At 37.0% G+C, this 13,765-nt stretch overlaps 1 protein-coding gene and 1 pseudogene across 2 annotated transcripts in view; both read left to right on the top strand.

Moving 5' to 3' along the window:
- The window catches only part of LOC122071521, a 66,991-nt pseudogene that overhangs the window by 32,517 nt on the left and 20,709 nt on the right, over window positions 1-13,765 (top strand).
- Window positions 2,580-13,765, top strand: part of LOC122071519 — a 13,974-nt gene continuing 2,788 nt past the window's right edge. Inside the window, exons 1-9 of one of the 2 annotated variants that reach the window (XM_042635890.1) lie at window positions 2,580-2,958; window positions 3,072-3,128; window positions 5,801-5,977; window positions 6,066-6,152; window positions 7,058-7,137; window positions 9,353-9,449; window positions 9,597-9,705; window positions 10,013-10,170; window positions 11,759-11,802. In XM_042635890.1, coding sequence (XP_042491824.1) covers window positions 2,791-2,958; window positions 3,072-3,128; window positions 5,801-5,977; window positions 6,066-6,152; window positions 7,058-7,137; window positions 9,353-9,449; window positions 9,597-9,705; window positions 10,013-10,170; window positions 11,759-11,802 — 977 coding nt within the window. In that variant the 5' untranslated portion in view covers window positions 2,580-2,790. Of the gene's footprint in view, window positions 2,959-3,071; window positions 3,129-5,800; window positions 5,978-6,065; window positions 6,153-7,057; window positions 7,138-9,352; window positions 9,450-9,596; window positions 9,706-10,003; window positions 10,171-11,758; window positions 11,803-13,765 lie in introns of both variants that reach the window. The other variant, XM_042635889.1, reaches the window with a different exon arrangement.

Raw genomic sequence — 13,765 nt, 5'->3', positions numbered from 1 at the left:
AGTAAAAAAATTAAATTAATTAATAAAGTAAATTCATATCTCTATCTTTCTCACAAAATCCTATTCAGTATTATAGGACCTTGAAGAAAGGTTGGTGGGATAATTTTCTTGCTATATAAACAGTCAAAGCATTTAACATATTTTAGCATTTTTTTCATGTGTGTCAATGTGTTTGTCTATTTGAAATCAAAGGAGCAATTGCTCGATCTATTTCCATTCCCATCCTCTACGCCTGCATTTGGCAATATTATTTTGCTTTGTTGGAAAGTTTTTGTTATAAGAGCACTTATGCAATAATAGAACACATTTAATAATCGACAAGAGAGATGAGTCATCGCATGATAGAAAACATATCAGTTGCTCATATAATCACTTGATCATACGAGTCCAACCCTTGTCATTTTTTGTTTTCAAATATACCCCTCTTTATCTTTGTAATTGCAAAAGATATGACAAGTGTTGGATGCTAACTCGTATGATCAGGTGGTCGTATAAGCAGTCTGGTCGTATGAGTCAACGGATCCTATCTCAGCATGATATACCTGATTCCATCATGCTGAATGGAATAATGGGTGAGGGACATCGCGAGGATTATTTTTCTCTTTTAAAAAAAAAAATTACTTATTATAATGTTTCTCTATTTCCACATTAAAGGCCTGATTTACTACGATAATTACAAAAATAAGCCAATACTATCAAACACACTTCTCATGCATTTTTACTTATACGAAGTACGAAAGCACCAAAAACACTTTCCCCACGTTACCACACGAAGCCTATAGTTAAAAAAAAATTTGCATTCTTGAGAACATAGAATGTTGATACACTTTCTAATGGTATGAGCCTATTCTTTTTCTACTTCCCAAAAAATCCATCCATTTTCAGTGGTGCAAATCCCACCCATGTCCAAACCTGCCGTTCCCTTTAACGTGAAATGTAATTACTTGATGATGTGATCTTTAATTACCATAAGCAACAGATTCTTCTTATCTTTTAGTTAGGTTGCAATTGCTCCATTGGTTGTTGCCATTGTCACAACAAGGACATTGAAGCAAGGGCCAAGAGGAAAGAATTGCCAATGACCCATATTGTATTATATGGATGAGAAAAGAATGCTACTTGGTCATGTGTTCATATGCCCAATCATGGTGGCGGCGAAATGATCACCTTACCCCTTTGTTAGATGCCTCGACACATTCTCCCATGGTTCCTCGCACTAATGCGAGCAAGTAGCTTCTCTTTCCCTAAATGAATTTAGGGAGGAGGAATGTTGTCCGTCTAAAGTTCCCCATGTGCCTAGACATGTAAAACCCCCATATTTTTAGTGGGCAAGGGTGTCTTTTCATAGTCCCCTTGAAAGCAAGGGCATATCTGAACGCGGGGGGTACGCTAGACGAATAGTGTTCGTTCTCCTATGAATTTATAAAAGAAAAGCAAGCTTCAAAATACCCTTTTTTTTCCCACACAAAAGTTTGAACCCAATACCTCGTTGATGTTGCTTATTGTAAAGCAAAGTAGTAGTTTTAGTCCGACATTGTTATGGAAGAGACAAGAGTGAGGTTCATATTATATAATTGGAGCTACAACTATGGTGTTCCTTGAAAGGAAAACTCACTATGCTCTATTTTCTCTAGGGGGTTTGAGGTTTATTTTCACACGTGTGTTAGGCCGAACCATACCGAAGCATAGGCTAGGCGCTTTTGAGTCATTGAGTGAGTGTGTGTGTCTATTATATATATATATATATATACTTTTTTTTCCGGTTGGACTTATATCCGATTTTCTTTTTGTCTGTGTAGATTCTGACGTCAAATGTCTTTTCCCTAATGCTAGTTTTTGTTCATTAGAAGTCAGTCAAAGTCTATTATACATCGATATTTGTCATGAACATTTATACATGTTTTAAACTATGTTCGATCTGCAATAAGGTTTTCTGACATTGGATGAGCATTGTTTGCCACGTCATCTTTTTTTTGTTTGGTAGAATTGTCTGACGCATCATCGCCATGAGGTATGTTTTATCTATGTCAACAATGTTTCGTTTTGCATCATCTAGAGACATTGGATATCTGCAATAGTTAGTTTTGTGTCTTCTCTCTCAAGAAGGCACTCTTTTTACCCTCCTTTCATTTGCTCTCTCTTTATCTACTTTGCCTTTTAGCATAGTTTTTGGTGAGTTTTATGAATTCCATTTATATCGTTGATTGAGTACACCTTACCCAAAAAAAAAATAGTAAGAATTTTTCACCAAAAAATAAAAAAATAGTATGAATAATTATGGAAATGACATAAATTCGACATGGGAGGATTTAATATTTCTTCATTTATTCTCATTCAATTAAAAAAAATATATTGTACTCTAGGAGGAAAAAAAATGCTTGGATGTTGTTGTTTTTTTTTTTTATATTATATTTGTATATTTGTATATTTTTATATTTTGGATGGGTTGATTTATTGATGAAATTTGATATTAAAAAAAAAAAGTCCTTTTTATCCATTTTCTATATTATTTTTATAATAATGAAAGGATTGAAATTGGTAACTCCTGAGGGGTTGAAATTTGCATCCTCGCAGTGATAAGAACTGTGTTGTTAGCATTTCCTTACTTTGCCTACAAATGCCGTGGGGGCATGCTCACGGACGTGGCTAAGAAAATCTGAAACTTGGTCCACTTAATCTGTTGATTAGTGGATCCCACATCTCAACACGAGACACGTGGCAAATTTAGTTACAGCGCCTCTGCAACTCCAAGCTTTGTAGAATTCCAGTCTCTATTCTCTAGTCTCTACCATGGCTGGGTTCGGTAGCGGTAGCAGTAGCAGAGGCGGAATGCTTCGCGTGTCCGAGGATGAAAACCGTAGGCGCGAGGGTTACCTCGCGAGCTACAAGCAAATTCGCGATTCGCTCATTGATCTTGAGCATTCTGCCGATCGTATTTTCGATACAATTTCTAAAAGGGTACGCCGATTTGATTTTTGGAACTTGAATTTCTCTTACGCTAGGTTGAATTTGTTATGCTTTGCTCATATTCTTGTATTTACTAACCTCTGTTGATGATTCTGTGTTTGTAGACTGCGAAAGAGAATGAGAAGCTGATGGGATTGTCTAAGAGGATTCGAATGGCCAAGGTAATTCTGTAAAGTTCGACTATTGTTGTTGTTGTTGTTATTGTTGTTGTTGTTGTTATTGTTGTTTTATATATATATATATATATATATATATCTTTTGAGGTAGATTCACTCGGGAAGAAAGGACATTGACTTTGAGGTATCTGTAAGAAAAGTATCACCCCCAACCCCCCCCCCCCCAAAAAAAAATATCCAGAATTTATTTTCAAGAAAATCAGTTAATTCTTATTCCGTTGATGACTAATCAATGGCACCTAAAAAAAGAAAAAAAAAAAACTCTCCGAAAGCAGGGTGCTAACTTCATTGTAAATTTGATCCAATCACTGATAAATTATGATCAATGCTGTTTCATGTGTTCGAATTTTTTGTTTGTAAATGCTGGGCTGAATTTATTTTGGAAGTTGGGTTTTTTCTTTTTTTTTTTGGTGGGTAGTATTTTGACTCTTGCTTACTTATAATAGATGTGGGAAACCTTAACAAATCCCTTAATAAAAAGAGATCCGGTCAAGCCCTTCATTCGAGATCCCTATATTGCTGTAAATTCGGGACTGGGACATGATATGCCAAACTAACTTCCAGTCATCTTCCTAAATGGGGTAATGAATAGTTTCTCTGAAAATTGTAAAGAAAACACATTGCAGCACTCTAGCCATGATTAGTGACGTTTTGAATCTCTGTGTGTTTGAAGCATTTCTTTGCTACCCTCCATTATATTTGCTGTATCTTTAAATCAAGTGCCATTTTTCCATTTGACTTTGCAGAATGCTCTCTAATTCCCTTCCAAAGTAAGGGACATTTCAGATACTTGCTTCACCAAGAGAGCCATTATTCTAGCTCCTTGAAAACATGGGATCTGCATTCTATGATAACTACCACAGACTCACAACCAAAAGAAACTGAAGGAAGGGGGCACCTTTATTGATTGTGATTGAAGTATACTCAGCTTGTTGTTAATCCATAACCAACAATCATCCTGAAGACAACAACCAATCTCTTCAAGAATCCCAATAGGATGCATCTACAGAAACATGTTTTGTCTTTTGCCATTCCCTATCAGTTGCAGAAGCTGTATTTATTCCTTGCTATTGAATAGGCAAGTAAATCTTCTTCCTCAACTTTGGATCTTCCTTTGGTATTGGAACATTCAAGGGCCCGTTTGATAACGTAACCAGAAAGTGTTTCTGTATTTTTCTGTTCTCAGAAACACAGAAATGGCATAAATACCGTTTGGTAAACGTGTTGTGTTCTACTTGTTTCTTGAAGCATAAATTGAAATTTATAATCATTTATGCTTCAAGAAACATGAATGACGAAACAAGTTTTACTTGTTTCGCTTGTTTCTCGAAACAAAAAAGCGGAACAATGGTTCGATACCCCGACCCTTTTACAAAACCAAAGTACATATTGGGACCTTCATTCGAAGATCGACAGAGAAGAGACTTGTACAACCGTTGAAGACGACGGTTCCCCAGTTCACCGAGATCTCTTCTCCCCCTGCGTAACCGACGACGAGGAAGCAGCGATCTCCTCCTGTGTAACCGACGACGAGGAAGCAATGATCTCCTCTGGCGTAACCGACGCCGGGGATCTCCAAGCATTCGACGATCGCGAGTTTAGCCTCCCTGTACAAGAATAGAAGACGACCTGCAGCCCTGCGAGTTCAGGCTCTGCTCCTTCTGCGTAACCGACATCACCGGACTTCTCTGCCCCTCCTGCGGTCACCCTCTTCACAGTGAAAGGAGAAGAAGTCAAGATTCCCTTCGAAGAACGCAAGCTACGGCAGAGATTGAACCTCCCCTGTCTCTGGACCCTGACGATTCCTTCTCCATCTTCATCTCGTGAACCCTAGTTTTCCATCAACTGCTCATCTCGTGAACCCATACGGTGAGGAGATTCGTACGATTCGTGCAGAGATTCGTTTCTTGTTTTTGAAGATACTCTCACCTCCAAAGATAAAAGCCCTCTCTTTTCCTCTCAAATCTGAAGCGTACTCAGTTCCTCTCATTCTGTTCGAAGTTCGGCTAAGAATCCAAACCCAGTTAGAGATAGCAGGCGAGCTCGGTAAGTGAATTTTTCCCATTTTGGATTTTTATCAAACACCTTCTTACCCGTTTCTGTTTCCAGAAACAAGAATTATCAAACACCCTTCTTACCTGTTTCTGTTTCCAGAAACAGCAATTTCTGTTTCTGCCGTTTCTTGAAACAGAAACAGCAGAAGCGTTATCAAACGGACCCCAAGAATATGCAGGCTGCACTGGTGCAGTACTCTTCTGAAGGATTGAGTTTAGGGACAAAAACTAAGCAGATGAATCCTCTTTGTGTTAGGGATAATGATTTCACTTCTGATAAAGAAGATTCATAAAATTATTCAATAGAAGAGTAAAATATCAATCCTCAAAGAGGGCAGTGGAGTGGGGAGGGCACTGGTAAGAAGGGAAACTGTTCAAATTTGTCAGTTTTTTTGAAATATAGATGCCTTCCCCTATGATTTTATCTTTATAGATTTCTGTTTCCATTGATTAAATTGCAATTTTTATTTGTAATTGTGTATTGTATATGAACATATTTTCATATAATGACTATGTTTTGTGCATACTTGATTACAAACATACTTTACTTATGTCACTGTTGTTATACCATTACAAATTGCAATTAATTTTTTGAATATGCAGGCAAAGATTGAGGCTATATCTCATAAAAAGGAGTCAATCACAATTAGGTCTCCTTCAAAATATTCATCAAAATCTAATGGAGACAGGGACTTTCAAACTTTATTTGGGTATAAGGATGATGAAACTGGTGGCAATATTCCAGTGGCAAAGATCTTGGTTAATGGAGGTTTGAATAGGGTATACATCTATTTATTCCTCTCCCTTAATTGTTCTTTCTGAATTATTTTGACCTTTTCAGCTCTCCCTATACTTGCTGCTATGTCAGGAGTTTGGAGTAGATGGTACACTCGAACTTTTTCAGTTCTTCTCGGAAACAACTCCGGACTTTCCACACAGGGAGGTTCATCCAACGGTAAATATTGAAAGCAGCCATGTTTATATTTTATAACACCTAATAGTTTGACTCTATTTTTTCTTGTACTCGTTTACAATTTTTACTTGGCTTTCTGAATTGTATGTTGTGTGTTTTTGGTTCCTTAGCTGATTGATCAATGAACCTTGCAGATTTTTTTACCCACCTTCTGTTCCCTTTCAGATATGGCTTGAATGCTCATGCATGAATTCTGTTACAAGTATGGCGTGAGAAAGAGGAGTCATGGCTAGCTGTCCAGCGCAAGCCACGACTCCCCTTAGGAGTGTTCTAGTCTATCTATAATTTGTTAGTAGATTAGAATTAGGAGTTAGATTTGGTTCCTGTTTTATTTCTTTCTATTCCTACTAGGAGTATATAATTGCTAGTCTATATAATGAATTGAGCAGGGCAGCCCAATGTCATCAATTGAGACTCCCATTACCCAGATCACAACTCTCTCTCTCTCTCTCTCTCTCTCTCTCTCTCTCTCTCTCTTTTCTTCTCTATTGTTTACAAATTCTAATCTGTGGAGAACAATCTGTGGTTACTAGTTCAGTTTTGTGGTGTCTCATTTTGATATGTTAATGTGCAGAACTTGTTTTATTCATTCTATATGATGATATAGTGATTGCATGATGACTATTAGGTACTTAACTGGGGCCAACATATTATGAGGAAGTGTTATAGTTGATCAAGCTGCATTATTTTTTAACTAATTAGTTAATAAATTTATTATTATTATTTTTTAAACAAGCGGACTAAATAAAAAACTAAGTCACTCCCAATCTCCATCACTTGTTGGTAAATCATTGCCAAAAATATTAGTTACTCAATCCAGTGACATGGGTTAGAGTTGTATACATTTATAAGCAATCATAACATTTCTTTTTCTCCAACATATGCAGGTAGGGACTCATGTTGCCCGTTCAGATGGAAATCCATCTATTGACAATCTTCCAAAACCCCCACATTTGACTTATGGCAGGTATGTCTTATCTGGTTTGAGCACTATGTCTCTCACAAATATTCACCTATTTTTCTGTAGTAATCTGCTAGCCCTAGTATTTCAATAACCAGAATGTTCTCTGCTTATTAATGGGAAGAATCGATATGCATGCTGGAAAGGGGAAAAAAAAAGCTGTCTCTGTGGTCTCCTCCCTTTGATAGTAACATGAAACTGTAATTAGTCTGAAGTTTCCTTTTTATAAGATTTATTTTTTTATGCAAAAGTGCTAATATTTGAAAATGCTCTAATTATTCATTTCCAACTTGTTTTTTGTGCTTTCACTCAAACCATGTGGATGTGGCAAACTTTGATGTTACATGTTCATTTCGCAGCTCAAAATTGCAAACTTCCACTTAATGGTTCAATAGATAAAGTAAATTTTTTAGTTTGACTTTCTTAGGCAGTCCAGATTTTCTTTCCTTAATGACAGGCAAGCAAAGGAAGGACAATGTTAAGTGATTAAGTTTAAAATTATCCCATTGAAAAGGAGGCGCATTGGAAATAGAGAGGAGGGTGATGGTCAAAGAGGTTCTTTGTACAAACTTTATGCCAATGAAATTATTAACAACTTCTTGGTTCATCTAGACAAGAAATTGTGGAATTGGTGTACCATCATAAACTAAAAGGAAGAGAAGAAAAACACACAATAACTACAAGGGACACTAGAACTAAACCACTCCCTTAGTTTGAACTCCACTTTGCATTAGCCTGGTCCATTAAGCTCATTGATGAGTTAGTTTGATTTGTGCATCTTCTGTACCTCCAAAATACAGATCATCCCATGGCTGAAGCAGGTTTGTTTAGGTACTTTATTTCTCCCATCATTTTGCTTCATAATCTGTTTTTTCATATTCTTCATCAATTTTTTGCTCTCTTTTCTATCCAATACTGTTACATTTCAATCTATTGAATCTGAACCTGTTTCTTTTCTTTATTCTTTTTCTGATTCTATATTTCTGAATCTGGTTTTGCCATTGACTGCATTCCTCCATTAGATTTCCTTTAGTACAACCAACAGCCGCAGCCGACACTTATTCCTATTCACTGAAATCATTCCTACTTAAAAACCTATAGAATTTGAGATGTACCAGAGCCTCTTCCACTGCAGGCTATATGATTTGATCTCTTCCGATAGGTGTAATGGTAGGGTTCTCTCTTCCCTTAAGAATAAGGTTGTTTGAGCTAGGTTGGTAGTTCAAAAAATTAGGGTGTGGAGCCATTTCTTTTTTCAAATTCAGTGAATGTTTTTGGCTGTCTATTGTAGTTATATGAAACCATTTCCTGCTTGGTACGGTTGCATCTCATGACTGAAATTGTGATTGGCCATATTCATTGAAAGGACTCAGTTCGACAGACAAACACACATTTACAGACACACAACTGTATTGTTTTAGTTATATAATTGTTTTTCCTAGGTGATTCAGAAAAAATAGGATATTTTCTATACAGAATTTGGGTTTTGCTATTGGAAGTACCATGCAATTGGGTATAGTCAAAACAATATGCTTTAAGAAGAGAAGAACTATATGAATATCATATCATTCTTATTAATGTTCCTTTTTTCCCCCTTCTTTTTAGAAACTTCTTGGCTAGAGAATGAAACCATGACAGGCAGGCTGGAGTGGTCGACCACCATCACCCCCCCTAAACACACACACACACACACACACAAATGATTGTATAGGTCACTGATTCAGTTGGGACATTTAGGTGTTAAGACTATATCCTTCCAGCACTGATTTGCCATTGCGGTTTAATCAGCTTGAAGATTGAGATCTTAACTAAGTGACTTTCTCTCTCTGCATGTAGTGCTTCTTACATACAATAGGAGTGATGGAAGTTCCATGCTTAGTTATGTTGTTCAGTTTTGGTGCCAAAATAATAGGTGCTTAGTCTCTGATCATGATGAAATCTTTGGATCTTATTGCTTTTAGTAATTAGTGCTTGTGAAACTATTGTAAACATATGGTTTGGTTCAAGCTATCTTAGTAAATTGGTAGTGTTGAAGGGAAACTATTGGATTTTCTTTGCTGTTGTGGGTTAGCCATGTTATTTCCTTTCAACGTTGATAGACTCTGCATGAAAGTATACCTTTCATATCAATAGTCAAATGATCTTCAATTGATTGGTTTGCTTTTCAGTAATATTTCTACCATGGAACTTTCTTGTAACTAGGCTGCCCTCTGGTGTGTAGCCTCTTAAAGGAGGATTTCATTGCTAGAGATTCTTCGTCAAGCTCTAAGCAACAAGATCTTCCCCCTCCACCTCCAAGCTTACTTCATGGCTCACAAGTAAGGGTTGGTGAATACCTTTAGCATTCAATCATCTGTCAGATATTTCTATGAATTTTTGTGTGTGTGTGTGTTTGTTTTTCCTTTCTGGTGAATGAGAATTTTTATTTTTATTAATATCTGCTTTAACTGTTTATAACTTTACAGGTACCTCCAAGATTAGAGGGTTTCAGCCTTAGACCATCTGTCACACACCATTCGAAGCAGCAACACTCCTTTTCTGATCTTCCAATAGATCTAAACATGGCCTTGAGTGGTGAGTTGTCTTTTGTGACCATTTGTTTAATCTCTATTCATGTGAGCTGTTTAATAATTTGCTACTTGACCTGACAGTATCTGGTCCAATTTATGTTTGACCATAAACTGGGTCATATTTCTTAAAATTTGTTGATTCTTTTTACCGGTGGCTTTCTCCATAATATCATTGAAGTTATATGCTTATGAAGCATTCGATTTCTTGATTTTGACTTGAAACAATTCTCTTCCGGGAGTTGTTCTAAAAATTTTGGCAAATGCAATAATCTTAAGGTGTTGATGCCTTGATGGTCAATAAGAAACCACAGGTGCATCTAGTCAGGCCAAGCCACACTTGACATCAGGTCCTCCTTCACTGCGCTCATTAGCTAAGACACCGATGGTGGAGAAGCATCAACTGAGCAGAGATCCCAAAGATATAACTGCAAGCACTGATGATCAAAATTCCATTCCTCCATTACACAATGTTAGTATTCAACCTTTCATTGTCACTTCCATCTTTTATTACCTTTCCATAACTTTGCACATTGTCCACATTTATGCACCTTATCATCTAATTATATTTTCCTTTCTGTTTCTATCAAATTGGCATTTGTCCCCTTTTGTTTACATAACAAGAATCTGATTTTGCACTTTGATCATCGGTCTCGTATCGGTCCTGTATTGAACCATTTCAGACCGTATCGATACAATACCTACCAATACTTAGAACCTTGTTTGTATTCTTAAATGCAGATATGAAATTATAGCAGAAAATAAGGGTAAAAAATGTAATAATATAATCTGGATTCAAATATGTGGGAAAACAGAAAATCAAATTTCAGAATTATTGAAGAGGTTGGCTGAAACAATGTTAGAGCAGAATAAGAGAAAAATAGTAACTTCCAATATGCTGATGTTTGGGTCTTTAAGTCTGTAATATCTTACGAAACTCAGCAGTCTAGAGAGTTGCTATGGAGAATATGTAGAGAGAACAGAGAGCTCAGAATAGAACTTGGATAATGAAGTTATGCAGTAAAACATTGGAAATTAGTGATCAGAAATGTAAGAAAATAGATTCAGAAGCTCAGATACCAAATTTCAGACCAATCAGTAGTTAAGCAGATATGAGGAGAGAGAAAAAAAAAAAAAAGTGGCACTAAAAGAAGGGTACCAGTGTACCACTAGGTACTGAGAATATGACCTGGAACTTATAGAAAGCTGGAAGAAAATTATAAATAAGAATAGAGGAAAGAATGGCACAAGAATCCACCCGCTGTGTCTTTGGAATCCACCCAACTTGAGCCACTGAATTTACAATTGAACAGTTTTTAAAAAGAACTGAGAACTTCTATTTCATAAGTTGTGGGGGTGGCTTTAGGCCTGTACAGCTATTTGTAGGCTACTGAAACAGACTAGTATTCCAATTACAACTAGGAAATCAAAATTCAATTAAGAAAACCCATAAACCAGAGCTGACCCACTTGTTATTGACGCTTCTAACAGATGTAGGACTTGAATTGACGGCTTACAAAAACTTCCCTCTAACTCTAGGACTTGACTCAGCCAACTACTAACAATAAAAGGAAGATAAAAACTGACTCAAACTAACACATGACATGGACTGGACTAACTCCTCATTGGATAAAAATAATCCACACTACCCTTCATCCTCTTCTTTTCTGTTGGCCCGGCATCAACCTTTCTCAATAGTGATTCTAACCATCTACCATGAACTATATGTACCTAACTTGATCTGCATGAATTCGTGGGAATTCTATAGTAGATTATTTGGAACTGTCCAAGGATGTCAGGTTACTCATTGAGATTCCATAACAATGTCTGTTAATGTGGTGACAACACTTTTTTTGGAATTTAAGCATTGTAGATGAATTCAAAGCACATATTTTATAAGCACCATTCTAGTGGAAATTGGTTTTTTGTACTTAACCTATATAAATTTGATAACAAGCATTAAGAAGATATCCTGGTGGTGTATGAGTTTCTCACTTTCTCATGGTCCTCTATAATGGCACTATTATCTAAGTGGTTCCCCCTTTGACGTGAATGAACAGGTTGATCATTGTGAGTCTTCTGATAAGGGAAGTTCAACTGTAAGGTATGCCTCTGCAAGCAGATAGTTTATCATAGATTCACTAAATCCCCAAAATAATTACAGAGTTTTTCGTTTTGTTTGAGCTTGTTTATCATTTCTTGATTGAGACATTGCTGAATTCCGAGCTTATGATTTCCTATATTTATAAAAAAAAGTTGATAGTCTTGGGGAAATTAATTACTGCTTGTATACTGTCACTATCCCACGTGTAATCACAGTCTAATATGTTGGGGAAGATCTGCTTCATTGTTAAATTTTTGTCCATATCTGTATGGAGGTCATTTATACCACTAGTCTTGGAAAATATTGAAATGCAATAAATGATGAAAGAATTGCCATAAAAAACACCATGCTTACAATAATCTAATGAAGCAGGTTGGTTTATTTGACCAAGCAAGCACTTCAAACTAAAGATGTGCGAGTGAGGATGGAACCACATCATTTAGTGGGCTCCATCTAGGGGTCCTACCTATAAGAACTTGATTGGATGATCATAATGTCTCTTCCTTGCATGTTCATATGGTGCCTCATGGTTTTTTAATTGAAACAACATAAACTGATGCATACAGAACATCCATGCAAATATATTTATTTATTTTCTGTGGCACATTGATACTATTCAAGATTTTTACCTTAAACTACAATCCAAGTTGGTTTTCTTATGTGTGGACATGGCCATCTGTGCAACCATCCAAATGTTGGGCTGCACCTTGGTAGTTACTCTAATCAAAGTCTAATGCCTATTAACTTCGTAAAAAGCAACTTGTCAAGAGTCACTGGTCTGTGCAATCTAGGCCATTGAAATAGAATAGGAACAGTGCATGCAATTGCAGCTATTATCTTGATGTCCGTGTTTTGAATTTGACAGAGCAATTTTGTGTTCCAGGAGGTATGATTACTGATATAAAGTAGATACATTGTATACATTGTGCATAGTTGGGGCCCACAAATATAAATTTCTTACTCCATGTGACGCTAATGCCTATTTTGAACAATTTATCCTTTTTTTTATTACATTTTTACAGTCCCCAGTTGTCCCGAGTATGGCCTGTCCATCGCTCTCCCCCTCCATCCCTTTCTCCACATCAATCTGGCTGTCTTAGGTTTTTTTATGATATGTAAAATATTGAGTTGACCATCTCCCCAGAAAGTCTTCGGTTTCTGCCATTAATGGAGAGATGTCGAGATCTGCAATCACATTGTGACATCTCTCTCCATCTATTTTCCCCTATTTATCTCAATACTTCTCTCTCTCTCTCTCTCTCAACATACCTATCAAGCTTGGAAGTTCTCTCTCTCTTTCTCCCTCTCTCACATTCTGGTTCCATAATTGTAGCTTGGGATGCCTCTTCTGTGAATCTCCTTCTCTCTCTGAAATTGATGTCAGAGAGGGATATATGGAGAGGAAGGCATAGAGAGACAAGAGAGGGAAAGAGAGATCAGGAAGTGGGTTGCAGAGCTTCAAAGCTCTGTCAGCAGAAACCTTTCCACAATTATTTTCAGCCACCCCCACCCTTTTTTCTTGCCCAAAAAAAAAAGCCTACGGATTGTGGCAGCCTTCGATCAGGTGTTAGGCAGTGGTTTCTGTAAGAATCTAGTCGGATCATATCTGATTGAAGGTGTACTTTCCACAGTAAAATACAGGAAAAGGTAGACGGTTGAGATTCAATTGGCCTTTGCTATTTTGAAATCGACGACCTAGATTGTGCAGCCAGGGAACTCAAGTCTTAAATTATTTGGAAAGTTGACCAGTGAAAGATTTGCTGATTTTGTGTGTCTTGGTGTATGTGAGAGAGAAAGAAAGTGCATTTTTATAGTCCATATTGTTAAATGCATGCCCCACGCTTTGTAGGCTGCATTGTTGGATCATCATTTTCCTCCTTTTCTTTGGGGAAGTCACTGTTGCATTTTATTCAGTCTACTCCCTCCCTTCTTCTCCCAAATCCCCCGCCACCCCCCCCCCCCC

The sequence above is a fragment of the Macadamia integrifolia genome, unplaced genomic scaffold (assembly GCF_013358625.1).
Source record: "Macadamia integrifolia cultivar HAES 741 unplaced genomic scaffold, SCU_Mint_v3 scaffold_245A, whole genome shotgun sequence".
In the NCBI taxonomy this organism is placed as follows: Eukaryota; Viridiplantae; Streptophyta; class Magnoliopsida; order Proteales; family Proteaceae; genus Macadamia; species Macadamia integrifolia.
This window is presented reverse-complemented; position numbering and strand designations above follow the sequence as displayed.